This window comes from Anser cygnoides, chromosome 19 (assembly GCF_040182565.1).
Source record: "Anser cygnoides isolate HZ-2024a breed goose chromosome 19, Taihu_goose_T2T_genome, whole genome shotgun sequence".
NCBI lineage: Eukaryota > Metazoa > Chordata > Aves > Anseriformes > Anatidae > Anser > Anser cygnoides.
Genome location: NC_089891.1, coordinates 6,777,751 through 6,800,705, shown reverse-complemented (window position 1 = coordinate 6,800,705; position 22,955 = coordinate 6,777,751). Strand labels below are relative to the sequence as shown.

The following is a 22,955-nucleotide window of genomic DNA, read 5'->3' as shown; positions in this document are numbered from 1 at the left end:
GACAGCAGAGGGCACCTGTGAACATTGCAGGGGTGGGCTAGGCATGGACGTGCTGGTGTTTCTTCTTCAAATTAGAAGCTTTAACACTTCAATTCTTCTCTTTCCCTTCCCATCCCTCACACTTCAGACAAGTATCTGAGGCTGACACTAGTCTTTGATAACCCTGAACATCTTTATCAAGAGCTTTAGATAACTGCCTAACAGTTTCACATTATTTTAAGTCTTGATTGTAGCAATGCCACTAGCTCTGCCTGTAACTAGCTTGCAGTGTTAAGAGGTTTCAAATTTCAGTCTTGAATTTGGAAAATCAGGCTCACAGTGCTGTTTAAAAACTTGTAGCACAAATGCATGCCTTGCTTGTCCAGCCAAGCTCCACAATGGCACCTGCCGTGTTGCTGTGGGTATTGCTCGGTCTGGTTACTAAACGGGGGTGTGAGCCTTGCAGTGCTCACTCGGTGCCCCAGCGAATTCTGTGGGAGCTAGAGAAGTTTACTCTTTTCCCTCCTTGCATCACTCTTTGGGAATGTCAGGTGGCTTGGTTTGTTTGTTCTGTAAAAGACAACTAGTATATCTTGTGGGTTATTGTGTAAGTGAACAGCTTTGGGATGTGCTTTCTGGAGGAATTGCTTTCAGGGTAACTTATTCACAAGGATAGTTGGGTTTGGTTGCAAGAGAAATTGGGGAAAAAAGGCATCTGGATGGATCAAGTGCTTTCTGGTAGTGATGGTAGGCTCTGGGAGTTGAGAGATTTGGTTTCTTTTCTGGATCTGCCTAGTGCTTAAATATAACCAAGGTATCATGCCTCATTTGACAGGACAACTTAAGCACAGATATGTTTCCATACCTCGTAAGTTTATCAAACATAAACTTCCTAAGTATGCTTGTTAGATTTTATTTGAAAAGAACTACATATATAGTTAAACCTCTGTCTTCAGAGCTGTGAACGTTGTGCCACAACTGTTGGGTTGTCTGTTTCCCACATCAGGTGACATAATGCAGCAATTGATACTGCTTGCTGTAGGTTTTATTTGGGATATGAGGCAAATGTTTTGGCAGCTGATGTAAACATGCAGATTTGTTTTCCTCCTATGCTAAACAGAGCTATTGCTTTTACTGATTTCAAGGGAACACAGGACTGGTTACTGTTGTGAATCTTCTGCAGATGTTTGGTGTTCATTTTCATCTGAGCTTGCCAGATACCAGCATTATTATAGTGTACACTGAGATGGACATCTTGATGTATAATCTGAAGGCACCCAGTGCTAGAGATCTGCCGACACCTCACTGCAGAAGCACTTGAATGTAGACGTGTGTAGTTAACAATGGAACTTTAATATGAACTTTCACCTGTGAAACTTAACATTGGTTTGAGACGTCACTCGTGACTTGAGTATCTGCACACGTGATAATATCAGTAACTGGTATGAAATACAGCTGTTGGTAATGCTATTTCTAGGTACGGCTCAACCGGAGTGGTTTTTCTAAGGAATTCAAGAAAGCTTTTTGGTAGGTCGTCGAAGCTGAGAAGCTAAGGTTTGTTCCAGGGAGGTCTCTATTCCCATGTATTTCTCAAGGACTGAAAGCAGGCTCTTTTCCAACAGAAAAGGAACAGAACAAATCAAGTTCTGTATTTCACGATTAATGAATTTGGACCTTAGTTTGCTGGGTTCTCCTTAGTGTTGCTCATCTATGTTGGCTTGTTGACAAGGCACGGATACTCCTCCTCCTTCTACACTGTGCCGTGGGTATCGTTTACTAAACTTGAAGAACCCTTCTGTGAGGAGGAGTGTGAGCATCAAAGTGTGCCAGAAACAAGCGTTTGTTTTTGACTAAAGCCTTTCTCAGTCACTTGAAGAGGTGACGAGTCTGGTGGTGTTTCAGGAGCTCCTTGGGCATGCGGGTCCCTCCGGCTGCTCTTGCACTGAGGGGACTTTTATTTCCCAGCTCTGCCGCTCCAGCCAGAGCATCTGTGACAAGGCACTGCTGTTACGTAGGAAACAAACCAGCTCCTGCCATGGGGAATTCAGACCTGAAGGTGTCTGGTACCTTTCTGCTTGAATGCGAGTGTGGAATTACCATCTATACCCCCAGCAGTGCATTTCGCCTCTGTTCTTTATGCTGTGAAAAAGGTGAAGACCAACAACAGTGCTATTACAACTTCAGTTATGGTTCCTTTTAACCTTCTTAAAATAATTTTCCAATGCTTAATTTTTATGGGCATCTGTGGGCTGCTTTATGTTGAGAAGCTATAGCAATACCTGGTGTTCTTGTGTTGTGGTTATCAGTAGTCCACTAGATGGAGCAGAGGGTACAGTTAGCTCGGGAGGTTGCGCTAAGTCACGCTGCAAGACTGGAGGCTAAACCAAAATGGAGTAGAAAATAAGAGCAGTGATTGGTCTGCTTTGAACTAATCTATTAATATACCTGAGCAAAAGTGGTGAGAGTAGGTTGAAATCTGCTGACGTGTAATTAACTGCTTGTGTAAATCTATTTTATAAGTTGAGTGGCATGCCAGTGGTTTGGGTGCTGAATTTCGTTATAATTCTATTGTTGTAAATGTTGCAGCAATGGAGAAAATAAGCTTTAAAAGCTTTGATTTTTTTTTTTTAAATCTTAACGTTCCCGAATTGTCTGGGTTATCTGGCTTTAAACACAAGTCCAGTCTGCTGTCTTCTGCATTCATGTTGACTTTGTTGGATTTTTTTTGAAAAAGTGACTTGCTTCAGTAGCCAAATGTATAAGCAAATATATTACTTTTCAAAACAAATATTCAAAACTTTCCTCAGTGAAACACTGTTTTGGCCAGAGAATAAGGGAGGAGTTAGTAATAGATCCAATTTTTGACTTGATTTTTATAGAAGTTGGCTTGTACGTATCCTTGTTCATTTGAACTTCAGTCTCTGTGAGGGAGCCTGGCAGTGCAGCTGTCTGCATTAATATAATGAAATGGTGGTAGCAGAAAGCTTAAGGAGCTTTTTTTGAAGTTACGTCAAGCTTTTGATGATAAATTTCTGTGATTTGGAGGTTTGGCTGAGACAGTGGGCATTTTAACAGTCCAGAGGTGGCAGCGACAAGACCTTGCAGCTTTGTGTGTTGATATTTGCAATCAGTAGAGCATTATCTTGACAACTAAGTTACCTGATTTAGTGCCCTGTTTTGTGAACTGAGAAGTAGATCTGCAGTTCACAATGGTAAGAGCTACTTGAAGATGCTGGTTGAGAAGGAATTGAATTTGCCACTTGTTTTAAAAAATTGTCTTCTGTGCTGATTATTTCCTGGTCTTATCACTTTTGGGTTAAATAATTGCTCGGCAGCTTCAGTGCTGGTGTTTCAGGCAATGGCTGATGTGTGTCCTTTAGCAACTTACTAGATCATAAGGTCCTACTGGCTCATAGAATTGGTTGTACTTGATCTGTAAGTTAACTTTGGTATGGGACTTGCTTTTAAGTACAAATCTGGATGAGAACTGTTCAAGGAGAGCTTTCAGATGGCTTCAGTGCCAGGAAGGGCTCGTCAGTGAACTGGATCTGTGTCCTGGCTGGTGTAGCAGGAACTTGCCATTCCTCTTGAAGGTGCCACACAGGTTGGATTTGGCGTTCTAGCAGGTCTGTTTCTCTTTCTCCCCCTCAGGCTTATCAGCAGTTTGAGGCAGAGGACAACATACAGATGGAGGGTGTTCCAAACTTGGTAAAAGCCATCAGACTTGGGAGGTAAGCTCTGATTTTTGAACAGGCAGGGTGGGCAGCTGTGCTGCCTAATTCTTCATAATGCTGTCAAGTGGTAGAAACTCCAGGGGCGTCTCTAGTTTAATGTGTAACCTCCTTTTTTTAGATTCAATTGGTTTGATTTGAGAGGACTTTAGTTAAGACTGGTAGTTCAGGTCGTTGAATGTGTTAGGATATTGATAGTGCTGGAGAAGGTTGCAGGCAGACCTTGAGCATGAATTTGTGGTGGTGTGCCAGTGGGATGCTTTCACAGTGGCCTTAGAATAGTAGAGTACTTGCATTTTGTGCTCTTACTTTTAAAACTGAGTCTTTTTTGTTGTAGAATGTCAACAAAGCCCACAGTGACTTAATATTAAGACCTTTCCATTTTTGAAATGTAGACTTGCAGCTGTGAGCAGTGGCACTTTCAGTGTGTATTACATTTTGCCCCTGTAGTATCTTAAAATAAACTCGCATTATATCTCACATGATGTAACAAGGATATAATGGCTTTATAAAGCCATTATGACAGAGGCAGTGGGTACTTTGCTTTCAGGTTGTGCTCTTGCATGGCAAAACACATGGGAAACCTCATTCGTGTTGCAGTGATAGATTGTGCTAAACAGCTAGAGGGTTTTTAACTTTGTTCCCTGAAACATTCAGACAATGTGCATCGTCAGAGTGATTTCATCACTTTGACTACCCATTAAGAATTCAACATCTTAGGAAACACCAGAGGTGTTTTTAATATTGTTACATTAAACAAAAATGTGACTCCTTTGCTTGGATCCCTGGCTGGCTGGCTCTTTGCAGACCCAGCGGTGTTAGGCAGTGCCGGCACCGTTCCTGCTTGGGGTGGATGTTATCAGAGCGGTTCCAGACTTCCACTCTTTTGTGTGGTGGAGTAAAACGGAGCTGACGACAATTCAGTTTAAATGTGCTTCTGTGTGCCACTGGAAGGCATTTCTTCTGCCTCCTATTTCATTGCTGTGAACTTCCTCTCACTGCTGACAGGAAGGTGTATTTAATAGTGACTTAATTAGTTCCTCTAGGGTTTGGGGGCCAGAACCTGATGGTCTTCCTCTAAAATTTTCTGGCTGTTCTTCACCAGGTGCAGGTATCCTCTGTGTTTAAGAGTGTGGTGATCTCTGATCCCAAGGGAATATCTGATCTCTTCCATGGTGTTTAAGTGGAAAAGGGAAGCGAGCTCTGTTGGCTGATGTTTGGTTTGGATCATCTCTTTGGGGAAGCATGTTCTGTGTCAAATAGGTTTCCAGCGTTTATTGTCCTGTTGGTATTGGAAAAGCTTGTTTTGAGGACTGTTAATAGGGTATCTGAGGTACATAAACTTAGCGTATATCTGCGTGTGGCTGAAACTGCCAGCTGTAGAAGTGTGACATGAGCATTAAGAAACTGGAGACGACTTCCAGAAGAAAATTAGGAATGAGAAATGCAACTTTCTAGGGCGCTCATATTTTTTTAGACCTCCGTTCATAATTAAACCTGATCTTGAATAACCATTTTTATGAAGATCTCCTCTTTGACTATTCAGTAACTGTATTTATGTACTACTGTTTTCTATGACTTGATTTCAGGAACTAATTAAAATTGGATGAAAGGAGAAAATAGTGTGCTTCATTATGGAACCGTAACCCTTGTGAAAGTGTTTGCTGTGTAGCTAATTATGGGAAGTGCTTTTGTGGGCTTCACGAAGGAAGGTTATAGACAGCTGTGAAGAAAGAAGCGTGTCTGTAGCACCTAGAGCACCACTTTAATTCCACTAAATATGTTGCATAAAGTAATTCTCCCAGAATCTTCCAGCTCAAGTTTATCTCCAGGAGTTGGTGTTGGCTGAGGTGCCCAGACACCGGTGTATCGAGCAGTTTGGGGGTGCCCCACCGTTGTCTCCATGAAACCCTGGTGTGGTTGCCTTGAATCGCAGCCTCAGTTGCCGTCAGGAAGCAGCAGGGATCCGCGGGGAGCTCGTGTTAGTCGGTGCGGGGCTGTGCAGGGCCCCTGGGCCTCTGCCGGGGCACTTGGAAACCGTTTCTAGGGAAGGGAGCAGGTTTCACAAAACGTGAAGCTAATTAGCAATGCAGTTTGCATTTTCATCGTTTCCAGGCCGTTTGCCTGTCCTAAAGCAGGTCTTGCACAGCTGAAAGGCTTCCAGGTCTGTGGGGGGGCAGAGAGACGGCGGGGACTCGAGTGCGGAGCCCGGAGATGGGCATTGCCAAGCGGGGCTGCAGGCGCTGCTGGGGCCGTGGGGAGGTAGAGCTGCTGCAGCCCGGCCTGCAGCTTCCCCCAGGTACGGCTGGGATGCCTCTGATGGGCGTCTGGTGCAAGATGCAGTTTTTTTTCTGACTAGAATGCCTGTCATTTTAAGATACTGGGTAAAATTTTTGTGTCAGTCTTTGTAATTACACATTTTGACACTTGTTTCTATAGGTGCTTAGCATAGGCAGCCCTTTAACTGTATGAGGAGGTTTAAAATGTCTGTCTAAAAATAATAAACTAAATTCTTCCATTCACTAGATATCATTTTTGTGTCCTGCATTGCATTTCAAAACTGTGCATTGGCGTGTGTATTGTGCTGGAAAATATATGGTGGGATGGAAACACTTTTACATCGCTTCCTGTTATTTGACCCAAAGAGCTTTTGTTCAGTCTGAAAATGGTGCAGAATTGGAAGCATTCAATCTTGCATTAGTGTAAATAAAGTTTGATTTGATACTTTTGGTGAGGTATTTATAGTTAGAGTGCAAAAGGTTGTGTCAGGGAACTTAATGTTCTTATAAGAGCAAGATTAGATTAGGAGCTAAGAGTGTTTATACAGATCTGGGTGAACAGACAATTGTGTATTTTGGTTCCAGCATTTAACTCTGGCAAAGGTTTTTTGATTGGAACCTACTTGCAATAAAGCACTGTGCCAAAATATAGATGTATGGAGCCAAAAAGAGATGAGAAATGACTTTCAGAATACCCAGTCAGCAATGGCAAAATGTGCAAATACCAAAGAAAATGCTAGCATTCATCTTCAGATAATGTGTTTGGCAATGCGTCTCTGGAGGTGAGTAACTACAAATTCTAAGTTTCCCAGGGGTATTTAAACAAATGGAGTATGGGAAGCTACTTCATGGCAAGTGGAGTAAGGGAACTGCAGTTACAGCATTTGAGACTCATCCTTATATCATCCTTATAAATACCATGTGACAAAATACCCAAAGAAAAAGATGTCATTCCCATTTAAGACTGGCAACAAAAAGCATTTTCTGTTTTAATGGGGAAAAAAGTTGTTCTTCCATTTTTTTCCTGAAGGGGGAAAAAAATCAGTTTGTTCCAGCCTGTCTCCTCTTAATATTAATGTAGTTTCTGAAATGTTACTTTAATCTGCTAGACATATCTTTAATATCTTGGAATGCCTACACAAGTATTCAAATATTTTCTTTCACTGAATTTATTATATTACTGTATTATTATTACCTCAGTGGAACATGAGTGAATGCTAGCATAAAAGCCTTAATTTCTGTATCACAGCACATGACTTGAAGCTATTTCAAAATACCTTGTTTATATTTCTACCAGTTAAACACCTCTGGAGATGTGTGGTCATATTTTAGGAAAGCAAGGTAGAACTTTTACTGGAGCTTGCAACTCTCATCCTAGATTGAGTGTAGCTATATGCTGTGATTTCTGCCTCTTGGGTTTTGCATGTTCATGTGTGGAAAAGATCTGGATTGATACAAGCTGTTCTTGAACATAAAAATCCCCTGTCATTGAACTAGCATCAGCTAGGGAAGAGTGCTTTGCCTTTCTTATGGGGACTGCAGTTTGTAACATTGTGCTCCTGTTGGTGTGTTCAGGAAGCTCAAGTGATGAGAGTGTAAGGAGGAACTGATGTACTTTCTGTTCTGCTCTCTGCTATTCATTGCTAACAATATTCTTGTCTCTGATCTGGTTGCCTAATCCTGGACAAATCAGAAGTTTTTTAGGTTTATGAATATAATTTTAATTCATTTTTCAATTTTTTTCTTCTAGTTAGCAGACTGGAAGAGAGGGAAGCAGAACTCAAGAAAGAATACAATGCTCTTCATTCAAGACATACAGAGGTGGGTCATTATAACGAGGTACTATAAAAATGTATATCTAAGGAAGATGTCCTATCCCGAGCAATTGAAAATTACTGGGTGTTTAAATCTGTTCACTGATACTTGGATATTTGTTTTCTTAGTGTTGGCTGTAGCCAGCTGTCACCTGAGATTTGGTTTTCATCTCATTCATATCCAGGAGTATGTTTTTTTCCATGTTAATTTGATTATACCTTTGCCAATTCTATAGCTTGCTCACGCTTTCAGAACAATAAAAAAAAATTGCTTTTTCGTATTTTAAAGATAATTTTTGAAAGCACACTAGCAGACTTCAAAGAAACAGAAACAAAATCACAATCTCAGTTCTCTTTCCAGCATTTTTCTGTGTTGGTCTTGTGGTGCTGAAGAAGCAAATACCTTCAAAAGTTGTCCTTCTACTGAGTGTTGTGATCAGAAGACCTTGCCATACTTATTGATAGCTGTTAAAAAACAAACAAAAAAACAGTTCTTGCTGATGGACACAGGACAAGTTTGACTTTGTCTATGAAGTTAAAAACAAATAGCCACGCTGCTAAAGAACTTTCTGTAGCATAAAGGGACTTGCAGTGCTTTGATTTTTAGCTGAAGGCTGATTTTCTCATGCAGGGATGCTTACTGTCTAGTTAGTATATTTATTTTAGTAAGGAAATCACTATGTTCTCTGAATAATTTTGATCAGTCTGAAGAACTAGGTAGCACAGTTCTTGTTCTTCCCCTTACTCTGACTGCTTTGCCTTTCTTATTTGAAAGATGAGATAGCTGGTTTGGGAACATTAGTAACAGAGGGGAATGTGATATTGAGTATTTGTAGTTTAAAGGATGCGGGGGAAGGAGAAGCAAGCATCAGTGTTGGGTTTGGTTACCTGTAATACTTAGCATGCTCATCTTAAAATTGCTTTAATACTGACAACAGCTGAAAGTCATTTGGAACTGCAGCCAGCCAGCATATAGCATTCAAGTATTGCATGACAAGACCTCTACTTTTCATAGTTTTATAATTGTGGATTTGCTGTAATCTTAATGTATTTAAGATCATGTTTGTTACTAGTTACTTTAGAATGCTGCATCTGTTGAAAACTGGAAACTTAAGTAAAACAAGAAGAGACAAACTTAATTGTATAAGGCTTGCTTCCTTTTGAATTGAAAGTGCTTCAGAGTACTGTGTGCCTTCGCAGGCTTGGTTTAGTTTAGTTAGACCCTACGAGTTACTACCACAATAGAAATGGCACAATTTTTTTATCAAAACTTCTTTTGCAGAGTTTGAGTTAACTAAATGTATTGGGCACCAGTAAATCAGTGAGATGCTAATGAAACATTCTGAATATCTTTTTACGTAGGTTTTGCTCCAAAATGGACAACAACCTCTGCTGGTTTGATTCCAATTTATTAAATGCTTTTCCATCTTACATTCACTTTCTTTGGTGTAGGGAGAGGTTTCCTTGGGCTTTATTATCACTGAGGTGACTATGTCCTTCCTTCATAAAGAAATCAGTTATAATGTAGTATGGTTTATCCATACCTCTGTGCTCTTAAAAACAGGTCTCATGTTTTCTGTGCTTCCTTTCAGCATGCTTGCCTCCTTTGTTCTTCATTTGTTCCCTTGTTTTAGCATTTTTTTCATGTTTCACCTCTTTCTTTGTTTAGCCAACTTCTTATAATTCAAAATACTAAGGAAATCAGGATGGTGCAGAAAAAACAAGTTTTACATAGTTTCTAAAAACAAACACACTTGCCGTGGGATATTTGTGCTTTTGTGTATGTAGACTTTGATCTCTGTCTTTAGGTGACGTATATATGTTACAAAGGCATACAAAGCTCTCAGGCCATCAGCTGACATCTACTGAAATACAACAGTATATTAAAGATAAAGCATGGAGAGTTGTCGGGGTAATGACTTGTGGGCTGAGAAAGCTCAGCTATGGAGTGAGGACTAAGGACGAAGAATAGCTTCCATCAATGTGATTGTTTTTAAAAGGTTAGGGGTCTTCTTAACAGCTTGTGACAGTCCTCAGGAAGTTAATTAGATATTCTTTATCTTTGCTCTTAACTATGTTTTTGATTATGATTAGAAAGACCATTGCCAATTTTGTAGTCTGTGAACTTCTGAGACAGTCTGAGGTATGTCAAGAAGATCATTATTTGAGTGCACGTTTCTGGTGTGTGTTTGAGACTTAAGGACTGGCAGAGACTGATAATAGTCCCCTTCTTCCCTCTTCCCCATTGTGATTTTCTGTTTCCCCTTCTCCTAACAAATCTTCATGTTTTAGGTCTGTACAGGTCCTAATGCAAGGTATTTTGGCAAATACTCAACCTACTTTAAGCAGTGTTATCAAGTGAACAGGTTTAAATACTTCAATCACAATACATATTTCTAAAGCCTTTTTTATGTTGATGGTTTTTCTAGGAAGGAATACTTTTTTCCTTCTGAATCAGCTTCATCATTGCCTTTGCAAGTGATCTGGTTTTGGTACTTACTGAAATGACAATTGTTTTTCTTTCAGTTGACCAAATAACGAATGGAGCATTAGATTTATTTTTTTTTTAGCTAAGATGTTGGCAGTGATTGCTCTGACATGTCACATAAAAGATGCGGATTGCCTGTATTGCCTGTATTTTCTGCCATCTTAATTTCTACCAGTTTTTCTCTATTCTCCCTGCCTTCGCTATTGCTTCCCTTCATCCCCCTCTGTCCAGCTTCTTCAATCACAGCTTAATATTTCAGACTTGGATGGCTTCCTCTTCTAACTCTGGACTTCCCTGAGGCTCCGTGGCCATGCTGTCAAGTGCTAGGAGTGCTCTGTAGAGCACAGCCTGCCAGGGACGGTGCTCTGCGTTGCAGCCCAGGGCACCAGCCTGCCCTGGCAGTGGGGCATCTGTGCAGCTGCAGAGGCAGCAGGACTGCCCTGACTTGTTAAAGCTCGCAGAAGAGGCTTTAGCCCTCTTCATCCTTCCTTCAAATTAGCCTATGTCTGTCTTTCCAGTTCTACATACACTGGGAGATGAGCTAATGGGTGTGAGTGCCATATATTCCATAAGCTTCCTTCCCTGCTAAGCCTGTGCTCGAGCTAACTGGCTTGATTTTAAATTGATTAGGGCGTGATAACCTCAGCATTTAGTTGGCACATTTGAAGGTGGAGCATAGCTAGGCATTTGTTGCAGGTACTTGAGATGTTGGCTTGTGCAGTCAGAACAGAATGCATGAATGCAGCCTGAGCATGTTCTCACATCCTTGTGGTGATTCCCTGTTTAGCTAACGTGCGCTGCTCCCTTGTCTTTGCACTGCTTACAGCTGGTTTTGGTCTTGCACTAATATTGCTATGCTTTAACACTCGGAACGGATGAGCAATAAAGCAGCAAGCAGAAGTTCCTGGAGTCTAACTTCTGGAGACAGGTATCGTTTCCATCTTCCTAGAGCTGTAAAAGACCAGATGCAGGAAATGGTCACGCAACCACGATGACAGTGTGCTAAAAAGCTAAAGGGTTGGACGTGGTCTAATCCAAAAATCTCTTAATCTTTAATGTATAGAGTAAGGAAAGAATTCTGGTATGCACTTAGAGCTTCTCAAATACAATTCTATTAAATATAAAATTGACTCCTTATATTGCCTGTATAAGAGCAGACCTGTTAACTGCACGTACCTGCTGGAGTTTGCTTACCTGCGCTGCAAAGAGGTGATGCGCTGCTTCTCATGACTCAGAGCAAACCCCTAAAGTAGCATGTAAAGGGGCATATTTTCTTTGCCCTATCAACTACGTAGAAACAATTAATTTTTTTAAAGGTTTATCTAAATTGTCTAAAGACTTATGTTTATTACTCAGGAAACCAGGGCGAAGCACTACTTAGCATTTACTTGACAGTTGACTAACACCTGTAGCACCTCTCTGCACAGATTTCCACAATAAAACTTCTGCTTAAGCAAGCACTTTTTTATCTTTTGGGAAACACAAGGCTAAGATGGTTCGATATTGCTCTTCCTGACACAGAGAATATGGGCTTAGTTTAATGAAGCATAATTGGGCCATGCAAGTTTCTCACTGTTTTGCACTGATACAATGTGACAGAACAGTGAGCCTGTCCCTGGCATTGGGTGTGCACTTTGTCAGGTTCAGTTGGATAAACAAGTGTCCTGGGCAGGTCACAGTGTGGGGGAACAGGAAGAGAAGGCTAAATGGAGAGGGATGCTTCCAGTTTTGGCTAGGCATGGGGACCACACTTGGTGTCTTTGAGGTTAGACTTCAGATATTTATTTCAACACAGCGTTTTTCTAAAGTCTTACGCTAAACATTGGCACCTTGATGTAAAAGCCTGGTTTTAGCATCTTTACATGCTATTGTAACTGCCAGCAACATCGTCTTTTATGTGGATGAAGAAGCATCGAGTTCATCAGTGGGAATGTTACCGAGGTGACAAGCTCATCACAAACCCTTAAAGGTAAAAGAGTTACATGGAAGTATGTTTAGGATTTATGTACTGAATCAAGGAGATTCTAAAAACGTCTATTACCTTAATAGGTCTAGATTATGTGGGACACAGAAATCTCTATATATACACAGTTGGTCACACGTTCCCAAAGGGAAGAGCTGCTTGTGCCAAACCTGGCTGGATCTGCAGGCTGAACAGTGAGCACTGTCGTGCAGAGCCTCGTCTGACAGTAAAAGAATTGCCAACTGCTGTCCTCGGGGGGCTGTAGCCTTGACACAAAAAGGAATGAGAGGTGAAAGAGAAAGGAAGGCATAAAGGAGATGCTTTCAACTCAGTTAAAGAAAAATGCCCAGACTGGGGTTATGGATTTGTACACCTTTTGTTTGTGGCAAAAGAAGTAAAAGGCTTGTGTATATTGAGGGATTGTTTGTAAGGGTAGGAATACAAACTAGTGCCAGGATGTCTTTCACTGAGCACAGAAGTTTGAGGAAGAAAAACCTGTAATATTTCATACTTTTAGAACTTGTCACATGCTGTATGCGGTAACGAAACTGAGTGTTTTTTGAGATGGAAAGACATTGGATGGCTGTTGCTTCTGTTCGAGGGGAATGACTTGAGTATTGACACAGTAATGTGTTCAAACAGTCATTATAGTTATCTACTTCATGTGCCCTGAAATGCGCCAATAGGAATTTTGAAATACTGTTAACTATGGAAGTTAACTTTTCCAAGTTTTGAGCTTTCTTTAATCCCTTCAGCTAATGGTAACTGAGCAATGTATTTAATCACAAAAATGATGAAGAGAGGTTGGTATTTATTATGTTGTCTTTGGAGCAATTGGTCATATTCAAAATACTTGTGACCTTTGGAGGCAGCAAAGTGAACTGTCAGTAGGAGAAGGTTACAAATGATTAAATATTGACTGCAGCTTCTGTGAAAGAAGAGAGTAGCTGTAGTCCTTTATCATCTGTCTTTTTCTATAACTCTGTAAGAATAGTAGATGCTCCATTTTTGAAGTTATCAATAACATTAAAACTTGAGATAGTTGAGTGTTCTCAAAACTCTTGATTGAATTTTGAGCACTCTGACTTCTAGCATGTTATTTCATGAGACATTTATTTGGGTGAAGATGTTGCACTTCAAGGATATGCTGAGGCTCAGTCATTTAGGTTGAAAGGGCCACTGCATGTCATCTGGTTCAAATCCCAATGGTTTTGGAGGGAGTCTTCAAAATTTTGTTGCAAAGGAGCACTTTGAGCTAACTCCTCAGTGAATTACAGCATTTATCATTTCAAGGCTTTGATTATACAGATTTCTACAGGTTGAGAATCCATGGGCTGTGTCTCATGTTGCGTGATCTCTGGCACCAGCTGTGTAGCCCCTCATCCTGTGCGTAGGGAAGGAGGGTGAGGAATTCAACTCCTTGCAGATGATATTCCAGCATTGTCAGGTTTTATGCGTGTGACCCTGGATCAAGGCAGTGTGTCAGCTTCACATAGTTTTTTCTGACTGTGGGCACACCAGAGGCATCTGTAGCCTGGATCTGTGGGGAGATTGCTGTGCTGCATTGCGTGTGCATGAGATGCATACGTTTGCCTTTCTCATCTTACTTTTGTGTTCTTATAGCTTACACACTTTATGCTGAAGCATGAGATCTATGGATTTGCTGCTTTTACCATCAGCATTATTTTCATCTGCAGAGCAATACTAAACTGCTTAGTCCTTTAAATTGACCTGCCCTCTAGCCTCTGTATGTGGGTAATAAATAACGATGAGACATTTCAGTAAACAAAAGAATAACAGGCTGAGGGGAGGGAAGAAAGTAGGTTAAACAACACAGTTTGAAGAACACAGAAGTTAGACAGATTTTCCTGACCCTACTCTTTTTTCCCATGTGGTAACTGTTCCTTGGAAAGCTACTAGTTACTTAGCTTCTGTTCAGTGGCTTAAAAAAAAAAAGAAAAAACAGATGTTCTGTTTAAAAATTTAATTTTAAAAAATGCTGCCCTACAAATCGACATTTTTCCAGGTAGCTTGACTTTTGTTTGATAATTCCCTTCTATGATGGGGCGATACCCAAACGATACCGAATGGCCTTATATACATTTCAAACTAATACATTATTTTTTTTCTCTGGGTTTTCTGTATTTATCTGAATTATAGACTTGTTACCTTGTAAAACTCTACACAGGAAATGTTGAAACGCCTGATTTTGATTCCTCAATGGAAACAGGAAAAAAACAAAAAACATTGGGTAGTTGAAGGTGGAGCTTTCAGTTCTTTTTGTTTGTTTTGCATATAAGCAAGCATTTAAAAATAATTCAGAAAACAAATGAGATTGTTGTAGTAAAACGCTGCATTTGTATCGTTTGGGAGGATAAATTTTGTAAGCTTTTGACAGCAGTTAAAGTACATTATATAATGTTTCTCTAAAAATAGCAAGACAATACAATTCGAATCAGAAAAAAGTATTTCAGTTGAATGCAGGGAAAAGATCTGTATGTCATGTAACTTTGATTTACATGATACCTATCAATCAGGGTATCTTAAATCAGTTCATAATATGAGAATCTTAGACTAAGAATATTTATTCTTATGTAGCTGATGCTGTCAACTGGTGTTTGCATTGAACTCCAGTCTTAGTAGCCTTGGACACATCAACCCTGACTTGACAGAAACATGTAGGTGGAGGTTTCCAGGTCTTGCTGAATCTAGTCCTGAAGTTTGAACATGTCCTCACAAACAAAAGGTTATATAATATTGGTTGTATAGATATCTGTTAATCAAGATGTTCTGAAAATGCATCCGCCCAAGTTGGACATGGTACATGTTGGTCCTTGTTGGATCCCTTCCAACTTGGGATATTCGGTGATTCTAAGAAATTCTAGTTTTACAGAATAGGTGTAATTTCCAGAAAGAAGCATTTGACGTGACTTGAATACATCCCAGAAAAAAATTACACTGAATTCTTGTGCAATATACCTATGATTTTTTTTCCTTTTCTGAGTGCCCTATTAGTGTTGAATGTGAGCACAGAAATGCTAAAAATAGTCATGTAGGCTTCTCTTCAGGCTTCAATGCTCTTCAGACTTCCCTAGTTTTCATTCTGAAGATACACGTCCAAATTAGCCTTTTAGAGTGATGTGGCAATACCTGTTACTTTTCTCCATGCACGACCCAGATCAGTTGTCTGCTGAGCAGCATTGTCCTTAGGCTGATTGGAATCAGGGTTCGTTAAATAAGTCATGACTGCAGGAGTCAGCATGTTGGCCCGTGGCTGTCTCTGCACAGAAGGAGAGGAAGTGATCAAAGCTCTTCTCAAGGACTAATAATCCACAGGCACTCCCTCCTTTTTATGAGAAGTCCATCTAGGTGATTCGAAACTAAAGCTTTCTGTATTCTCTATAAGAGAAGTTAAGTTTATTTAAATGTTGGGAGAAAGAAGAGATGCTGACTTCGTATTTCTGCCCACAGAAAATAATCGGTTTCTTAGTTTATAGTCATTTTGTATAATATTTGAGGTGTATGTTATCTCACCTTTGCAGATTTTTTGCAATTAGGCAATAAAATGTCGTAGTAAATTTGAATATCTCCTTGATGTAATTAGAGGTCTTAGCACCTAAAATGGATTTGAATATGACACTTATAAACAAGAGTTTTGAATTTACCACAGGCACTTTGGATGCTGTTAGGATGTTTCCTGTGCATGAATGCAGAAGTTCTCTATTTTTTTTGAATTATGGGATTCTCTGCTGGTTTGTGGCCTTACACACTATAATTTTACATCTTTCTTTATCTATTTAATGTTTCTGAATGCTTTCCCTATTTGTAGCATTACAGGGAAAAATTATACTGTATTAACTAAAAATTATGCAACTGTACTAAACGTAAATAGTATTAATTTTACTGTTTCTGTCATTTTAAACAGATGATTCACAATTATATGGAGCACTTGGAAAGAACCAAACTTCATCAGCTAACAGGGGGCGAACAGTTAGAATCCACTACGCACAGTAGAATTAGGTAAGCTATTTATTATGCTCTCACCCTGAAATGAAAGAAAAATCCATTCGTTTGTGTTTGCAAGACTTTGTTCTTTAATCCTACAACAACGATTTGGCTGAATCAGAAAGATTTGTTGTATGATTGGAATGCAGTAAGAGAATAGCGTAGAAATCAGTAGAGAAAAGCCTTTGCTGTTGTACTGCTAAACATAAAGTCTAACGTACAAAGTATATCTCAATTTCAGCTTTTTTTTGGTGTTTACATTCAGATAGGTAGGAAAAAAATGTCAGCAGCTGTGACAAAATAATTGATACCGTGCCATTGCTTTGTGTTCAGGTTGATGGTGTGTATCTTGATACCCACTTGTTCTAAGGGCTCAGTGTGAATATATTATGCAGATTTTGAGCTTTCTAGCCTATGAACTCTGCGTGGAAGGAGGGGAGAAGAACTCCTGGGCTGGCTGTGTCTCTGCGTCGCTGCATAGATGCTGCGAGGAGCCCGGCGGCTCGGTGCGAGGGGGAGGAGAGGTGATGTCATTGCTTTGGAGCTGCTGCAGAAGAGTGGAAAGCTGCTGCTGATGGCATTGTTTTTGTGGCAGCGGCTGAATGACAGACTTTGCCTACAAAGATACACCCTCGGCCTCTGTGTAGCCTTCTTGGTTCCGGCGTTTCACCATGCCAGCACAGCGCCATGAATCCTGGATGCATGCTGCTATTTGTGTTTGGCTTCGTTGGCGGGGCGGTGGTCATTAATTCGGCTATCTTGGTATCTCTATCTGTTTTGCTGCTTGTGCACTTTTCTATTTCTACTGGTGTGCCAGCTCTGACGCAGAACCTACCAAGGATACTCAGGTACTCTGACCCACTGAACCTCAGCTTCTCCTGCTCTTTCTTTTTCTCTGCTTTCTCTTTTCTTGTCAAACAAAAAGAGCAAGGGCAAATTAAAGATGCAAATTGTGCATAAATTTCAAATTCTTCTATAAACTTAATGTTTATGGACTGGGACATGGTAATATTTTTAAACATTCAAATTTAGCTGCCTTTTGCTTAGGCAAGTTACAAGGTCTGTTAATGTATTTTTGTTCTTTTAAAAAAGCTATTGTTTTGGTTGATGGTAACCTGCAAAAAAAAAAAGCTGTGGTGATAATGTCATGGATCAAGCTCATGTTCGTTGTATTGTCAGGTACTTGGCTGACTGTGTGTAGCCATAAATGTATGCAGACTGAGACCTTGTATTAATATATTCCATTCATTTTTAATCTAAAGAATTGCATAAGATCAGCAAATTGATAATTATTCAAATACATAGTAATTAGTTGATTACGCTATTGAAAAAAAAATGTTTATTGGTTCGTGGGGGGAAAAAAATCTTTCATTATTTAAGCATTAGAACTCTTAAAGCCTATTCACTATTGTTCAGCCGAATGTTATCCTCTCCTCTTTTCTGTACTTGTATGGCAACCTGCCAGCTCTCTGTCCTCCCTCAAGTTATGTTCTGTGTCTTAGTTGCCTGGAGCAGTACCAGACATACATTAGAATATGGTTACCAAAAGTAATCTTGATATGTTTTTGTACCATAATTACAAAAAGAGAGCAACTGGAAAACTTACAATGTAGCTTGCTGACCTGAAAACTTGAAATACTTCCACTATTGGTGAAGTTAATTTTTTTTAAAAAAGGCAAAAACAAACTTTGAGAGTGAAAAATGCTGGAAATGGGAAATGTCCTCTGAAAGAGCCATGTGATGTTCTCCTTGATAAAAGGTGCATGTAGCCGCTGTATGGTAGTATGCTTTTCAGTTTAGGTCTCAGAGCACAGAAGGGTTTTTCCAAAGGTTTCAAGTCCATCAGTAGCTTAAAAACCACGTTATTATTAGTGAAAATAAATGTGCATATTAAATACACAGAAACAGTGTAACTATCTAGACTGATTTAGTTAGGCTGTATTTGTTTAAGAGGAGCAAAAAACCCAAACCCAGAACAAATAACCCCCCAATTCTTAAAAACAAAACAAAAGCAGCACAGCAAAATATTGAACTTCAGGTTCAAAAAACTTAATTACAGTTCCTATATTTAAGGAGTCAGATAGATAGTTTAAGATGTTTTTGTAATTTGCTTTTCCTTCCCTGGTAAATATTTAATGGATTTGAGTGTTTTTGGAAGCTGTCTCTCCCCCCCCTCCCCCCCATCAACTCTTCCCAGTAATATATTTTAGGAATTACAGGAATTGGAGCTTAGTTTCTTAGTCTATTATTCATATCAAAAAGGTAAAAACATAGGGTGAAGGAAGCCAGTCGTAAAAGAATTGTCTCATTTTTCACATTAGCCAGCTGTTAAAACAGAGCATCTGGGTGTTTATCGTAAAGGTTCCTGTGAATGCTTCCATACTTTATTTCAGAATAGTCAACAACCTGTAAATAAGTTGAGATTGCTTTAGTCTAATTAGATAATTTCTTTTAATGCAGGCATCCAGCATCCACATAATAAGTCTTAATGTCCAAAATAAGGCCTCTTTTCAAACTTCATTTACTGTGCAGTCTTGCAATGCACCTGAACTGTTTTTAAGCACATCAAAATAGGTTCATTATAAAATGTATTTAAAACTATTCCACCAAAAAAGCACTTCTCAGCTGAGAACTCTTTTTCTGGTGCCTGTTTTGTTTCGATTCTGTATTCTGAAGACTACAAAGCAAGCAAATATGTCTCCTTCGAACCATTGCTCCAGGAGGCGTTTTCCAAAGCAAAGGGCCCTTCACAATGCATGCTTTATAAGCTTTCTTTTGGACTGAAGGGATTCTTTTTTCCTTTTTTTCCCTGCCGGACTTCTTAACCAATGAAATGTTTTCAGGCTTTTATCATAACTTAAGCTTATGTGGTATCCTTTGTTCCCTGCATGCATTAGAGTTGTGGGAAATCTAAAGAAAAGCGGCACCTATTACAATAGCGGTAACTGCTGGAATCAAATTCTGTTTAGCTCTTCGGCTATTTTTTCATGAAAACTTATCAGAGCAGTAACTTTGAAAAATGTAAGCCATCTGACGCTTCTTATTTTATAACTCTGGTTGATTTTGCTTTACTTTCTTTGCTGCCTAATTTGCGCTGCTAATAAAGTACTCCTGAATTAACAGTTGAAGTTGGAATGATATTTATGAAAGACCAAGATATGAGCAATGTGAGAGTTTGAGACTCCTGTGACAGGGAGCATCTTTATGCCTCTGTACTGCAAAGGTTCATTCCAAACTGTTTACTATTCAAATATTGCTATTTTTGCTGATGTCAAAATTTTCCAAAAGGAGTTCACTGATTAATTGCTAAATACAGTTACTTCTTGACGAACTTTCCTTCTTGGTTTACAATATAAAGAAGTTTTTCCTATGCTTTTTAACATTCCTTTTTGTGGTTTTGCATATAAGTTATAAGTAGGTACTAATTCTGCATAGAATTCTGTCACAGTTATGTTTAATTTGTGAAAAGCCTGGTTTAAAAAAAATGAGGACATGATTTGTCTCATAATGCTAAAATATACAAAATCTCTCAGGTCATAATATTGTTTGGATTATCTCTGTAGGGATAGTTACTGGCAATGCTTTCTCATGAAGCACAGTGTTCTGCCATCACTTGTGTGCACTTTTATCTTTTGGTCTTCAGTATACTGGAAACTTTGCTTGAGCTGCACTAGTTGATTATGGTCCCATTTTTTCTTCTGTATTTCATTGTTCTAACTCAACAAATACATTGTTTTGTCTCAATTCTAAGTCTGGCTGATATTTTTCCCTTTCAGGGCTGGCTCTCACATCCCATGAATTGTATTCTACACAATGTTTTTGTCTCTTGCTATCAGGAAGAATTAATCTTTTTCTGTTCACTGATAACAAGATTGGATTTGGGAATCTTTTGTGGAAGGGATCAACATACAAAGCTTTGGAACTTCCAAATGTTGTTTGTTATAGAGAAGGGATAAAGTTAGCGAAGGTAGTGAGGAGCTAGGATGAAGTTACTTTCCATGTTGTTGAAGTAAATCTTAAGTTGTAGTTTATGTAACATTAAGCTAGTACTGCTGCTTATGGAAGCAGTCATGTTATGGCACTGTCTGCTCTTTTCTTGCTATTTTCAAGTTTTTCTGTGGCCGTACAGTAAAGCAGAGTACTGAACTGATCTTTGTTAAAACTATAAACTTTTCAGCTGGGCTAGTTTTAACACTTGTAATTCCTTGACCTGTTTATTTTACCCAGTTACACAAATTAATTTAATTCATGTGACCTTAAATTTGGACTTTTGGTTGATGTCTTATGACTTTCCCAAATGCTTCAATTAATGATATAGCTGTTGAAGTTCTTAGAGTGTATCTTGCAAAAAAAAAAAAAAAAAGTATTTTGAGTGGCTGCTGAAAACTGTAATTTTTCTGAAGTAGACATTTTTGTTTTATACTGCTGTTTGTGTTATGTTTCTGTTAGTTTGCTATAGATTAGATTCAGTGCAGTCAATGCTGCTGCCTAAAGCCAGGGAATAGCCCAATCTGCAATTAATCAAATCACATGAAATGGGGAATTAGTATGTGCTGTAATACAAACTGCATATGCTGCATTCTATGTTTAATAGAGAACAGGCTATGAACATTTCAAACTGTAATTTTACCGCTTCCCTGCTGATTTCAGAGGTGTACAGGAAAAGAAGCTGTGTGACATCTGAAATAACTGACAAAATCTGTCTCTTTTTCAAACAGAAAGGAGCGTCCAATATCACTGGGCATCTTCCCATTACCTCCAGGAGATGCACTACTTACGCCTGAAGCTCAGAGAGAAGCAGGAGAAACACCTGGGTCAGAGCACTGGAAATTCCACGAGCTAAGCCAGCCACGGTCCCACACAAGCCTGAAGGTGAGTTGTCTTGTGCATTAGGAGAAACCCCCATAAAAAGGTTACAGTTTGCTGCCAGTAGAGAACAGTAGGTTCAGAGAGAACCCTGAATCACGTTCATTTAAACAGCTTTGTATTTTGCAAACAAGTGGTAATGTAGTTCTCGTATTCACAAGAGTGTTTTTTCCTGACCAAGGACCATTTCCAAAGGCCAGTCACTTTTTCTTTACAGCCTAGGTATGTAGCTAGGTAGTGTAAACAGGTCTGCCGATTCAATATCCTTTTGGAAGGAAAGCTTTGGCTACAGGCAGTACTCTAATGCAGCCGCTGCCTTCTCTCAGACACACACAACGTGGTATACCATAGAGTTGAGAGACCTAACTTGCCTAAATTAGCTTGTGATGTGATTTCCCTTACGTGTAACTTGGCTATAATTTCTCCAATTGTTCTGTGTTCCAGCAGTGCGAGGTGGCATAGAGCAAGCTGCAGAAAGGAGAAAAATAGAGGAGTGGTGTTGGGAGTGTGGTGAACCTGGTGGTTGGGACTAGGGTGCACGAACACAGCAGGAGCCAGGGGGCTGCAGGCTGAAGAACTCCAGGCTGTGTAAAGCCTCTGTCTCCTGATGCTGGCAAGGTGTTCTAGGAGGCATGATGTGCTGTTGTTTCTGAAGATATGTGCAGCTGAGGGGAAATTCCTTCGCCTAAGTGAACTTAATATACAGCAGAAGAATACTAAACTGATAATAAAAAGCAATCCAGAAACAACTAGAACTTGATTTTGTTTATCTAGAGGTCATATGGAGGTAATAGGAAGTATAAGTGATGATTAACTATAAGAAGGTATCAGTGACAACAGGAGTTTGAATCTAAAAAATGTCATTTATCAAACTATTCCCTTTGTTCCATCTTGGATCTTGGTTTTCCTGTTTCCTTTGTCCCATGCCAATTGATTTCAACAAATTGACAGAGTTCTCTTTAGGAGAGCTGACTGAAATCCAAATTAGTTATGACTAAGAATAGGTGGAGGTGGAATAAAAAGGGGAGTTTCTGATCCCATCCTGTGCCCTTAGAAAATTATAATGGCTACTATATGTCATCAAAAAAAGGTTTCTTGGTGTAGGTCCTCTCAATTCTGCTAGAAGAATTTACAAAATAATGCAAACTAACTTCTAAAGCCTATTCAGTCAGAATAAGTTCCTTTGGTCCAAAGCAGATTTATACTTGTGAATGTAAAATTTCTGAAGTGAACCTGTGGATAACATGAGATATTGAGGTCATAACCAGAATTTGAAATTTTTTCTTTTAATTCTGATTTTTCTCTCTAAATAGTTTAACAAGAACTACAATGTACTAGTAAAGTTCTGCTGCTTTCAGGTATGTTTGCAATTCATTGGTCAGTAGTTCCTTTTAAAGTATCACAACAGCAAGTGTCAGGGAGAAACCCGGACTAAAAAGGCAAGGTAATCTGTAGGAATACAGAAGGAACAGTACAGCAGGAACAGTACCTTGTATTCCGATATTACTCAATACAGTTGTGTATGTTCCATTCGTTCTCTTCTGCTTATTTCTGCAAGGTATTGAAGGTGAGCCACAACTACTCCAGATTTAATGATCTAATTTTTAAACTAATTTTGCTGTATTCAGGAAAACTTTTGGCAACACTGCCAAAAAGGTCAATTTTGCTAAGTCAGCACTGACTTTCAAATGCCTAGTCTTTGAAATATTCTGATTTTCCTGCACTTCTTGGAGTTGCATTTTGTTTTCGTTAGTTTTTAGACCAAACATTCACAATAGTTTAATGATCATTGTTTCTAAGAGTTAGCTAAAGAAAAAAGATGCAGTAGAT

The 22,955-nt window shown here is 39.3% G+C and overlaps 1 protein-coding gene across 7 annotated transcripts in view; it reads left to right on the top strand.

Moving 5' to 3' along the window:
• SPAG9 (sperm associated antigen 9) overlaps positions 1-22,955 on the top strand; it is a 63,047-nt gene that overhangs the window by 10,532 nt on the left and 29,560 nt on the right. For 3 of the 7 annotated variants that reach the window (XM_066980354.1, XM_048064350.2, XM_048064355.2), the window contains exons 3-6: positions 7,740-7,810; positions 9,166-9,198; positions 16,180-16,274; positions 20,978-21,131. In XM_066980354.1, the coding sequence (XP_066836455.1) occupies positions 7,740-7,810; positions 9,166-9,198; positions 16,180-16,274; positions 20,978-21,131 (353 nt within the window). Of the gene's footprint in view, positions 1-7,739; positions 7,811-9,165; positions 9,199-16,179; positions 16,275-16,723; positions 17,108-20,977; positions 21,132-22,955 lie in introns of those variants that run through there. The other 4 variants (XM_048064353.2, XM_048064356.2, XM_013178966.3 and 1 more) reach the window with 3 other exon arrangements.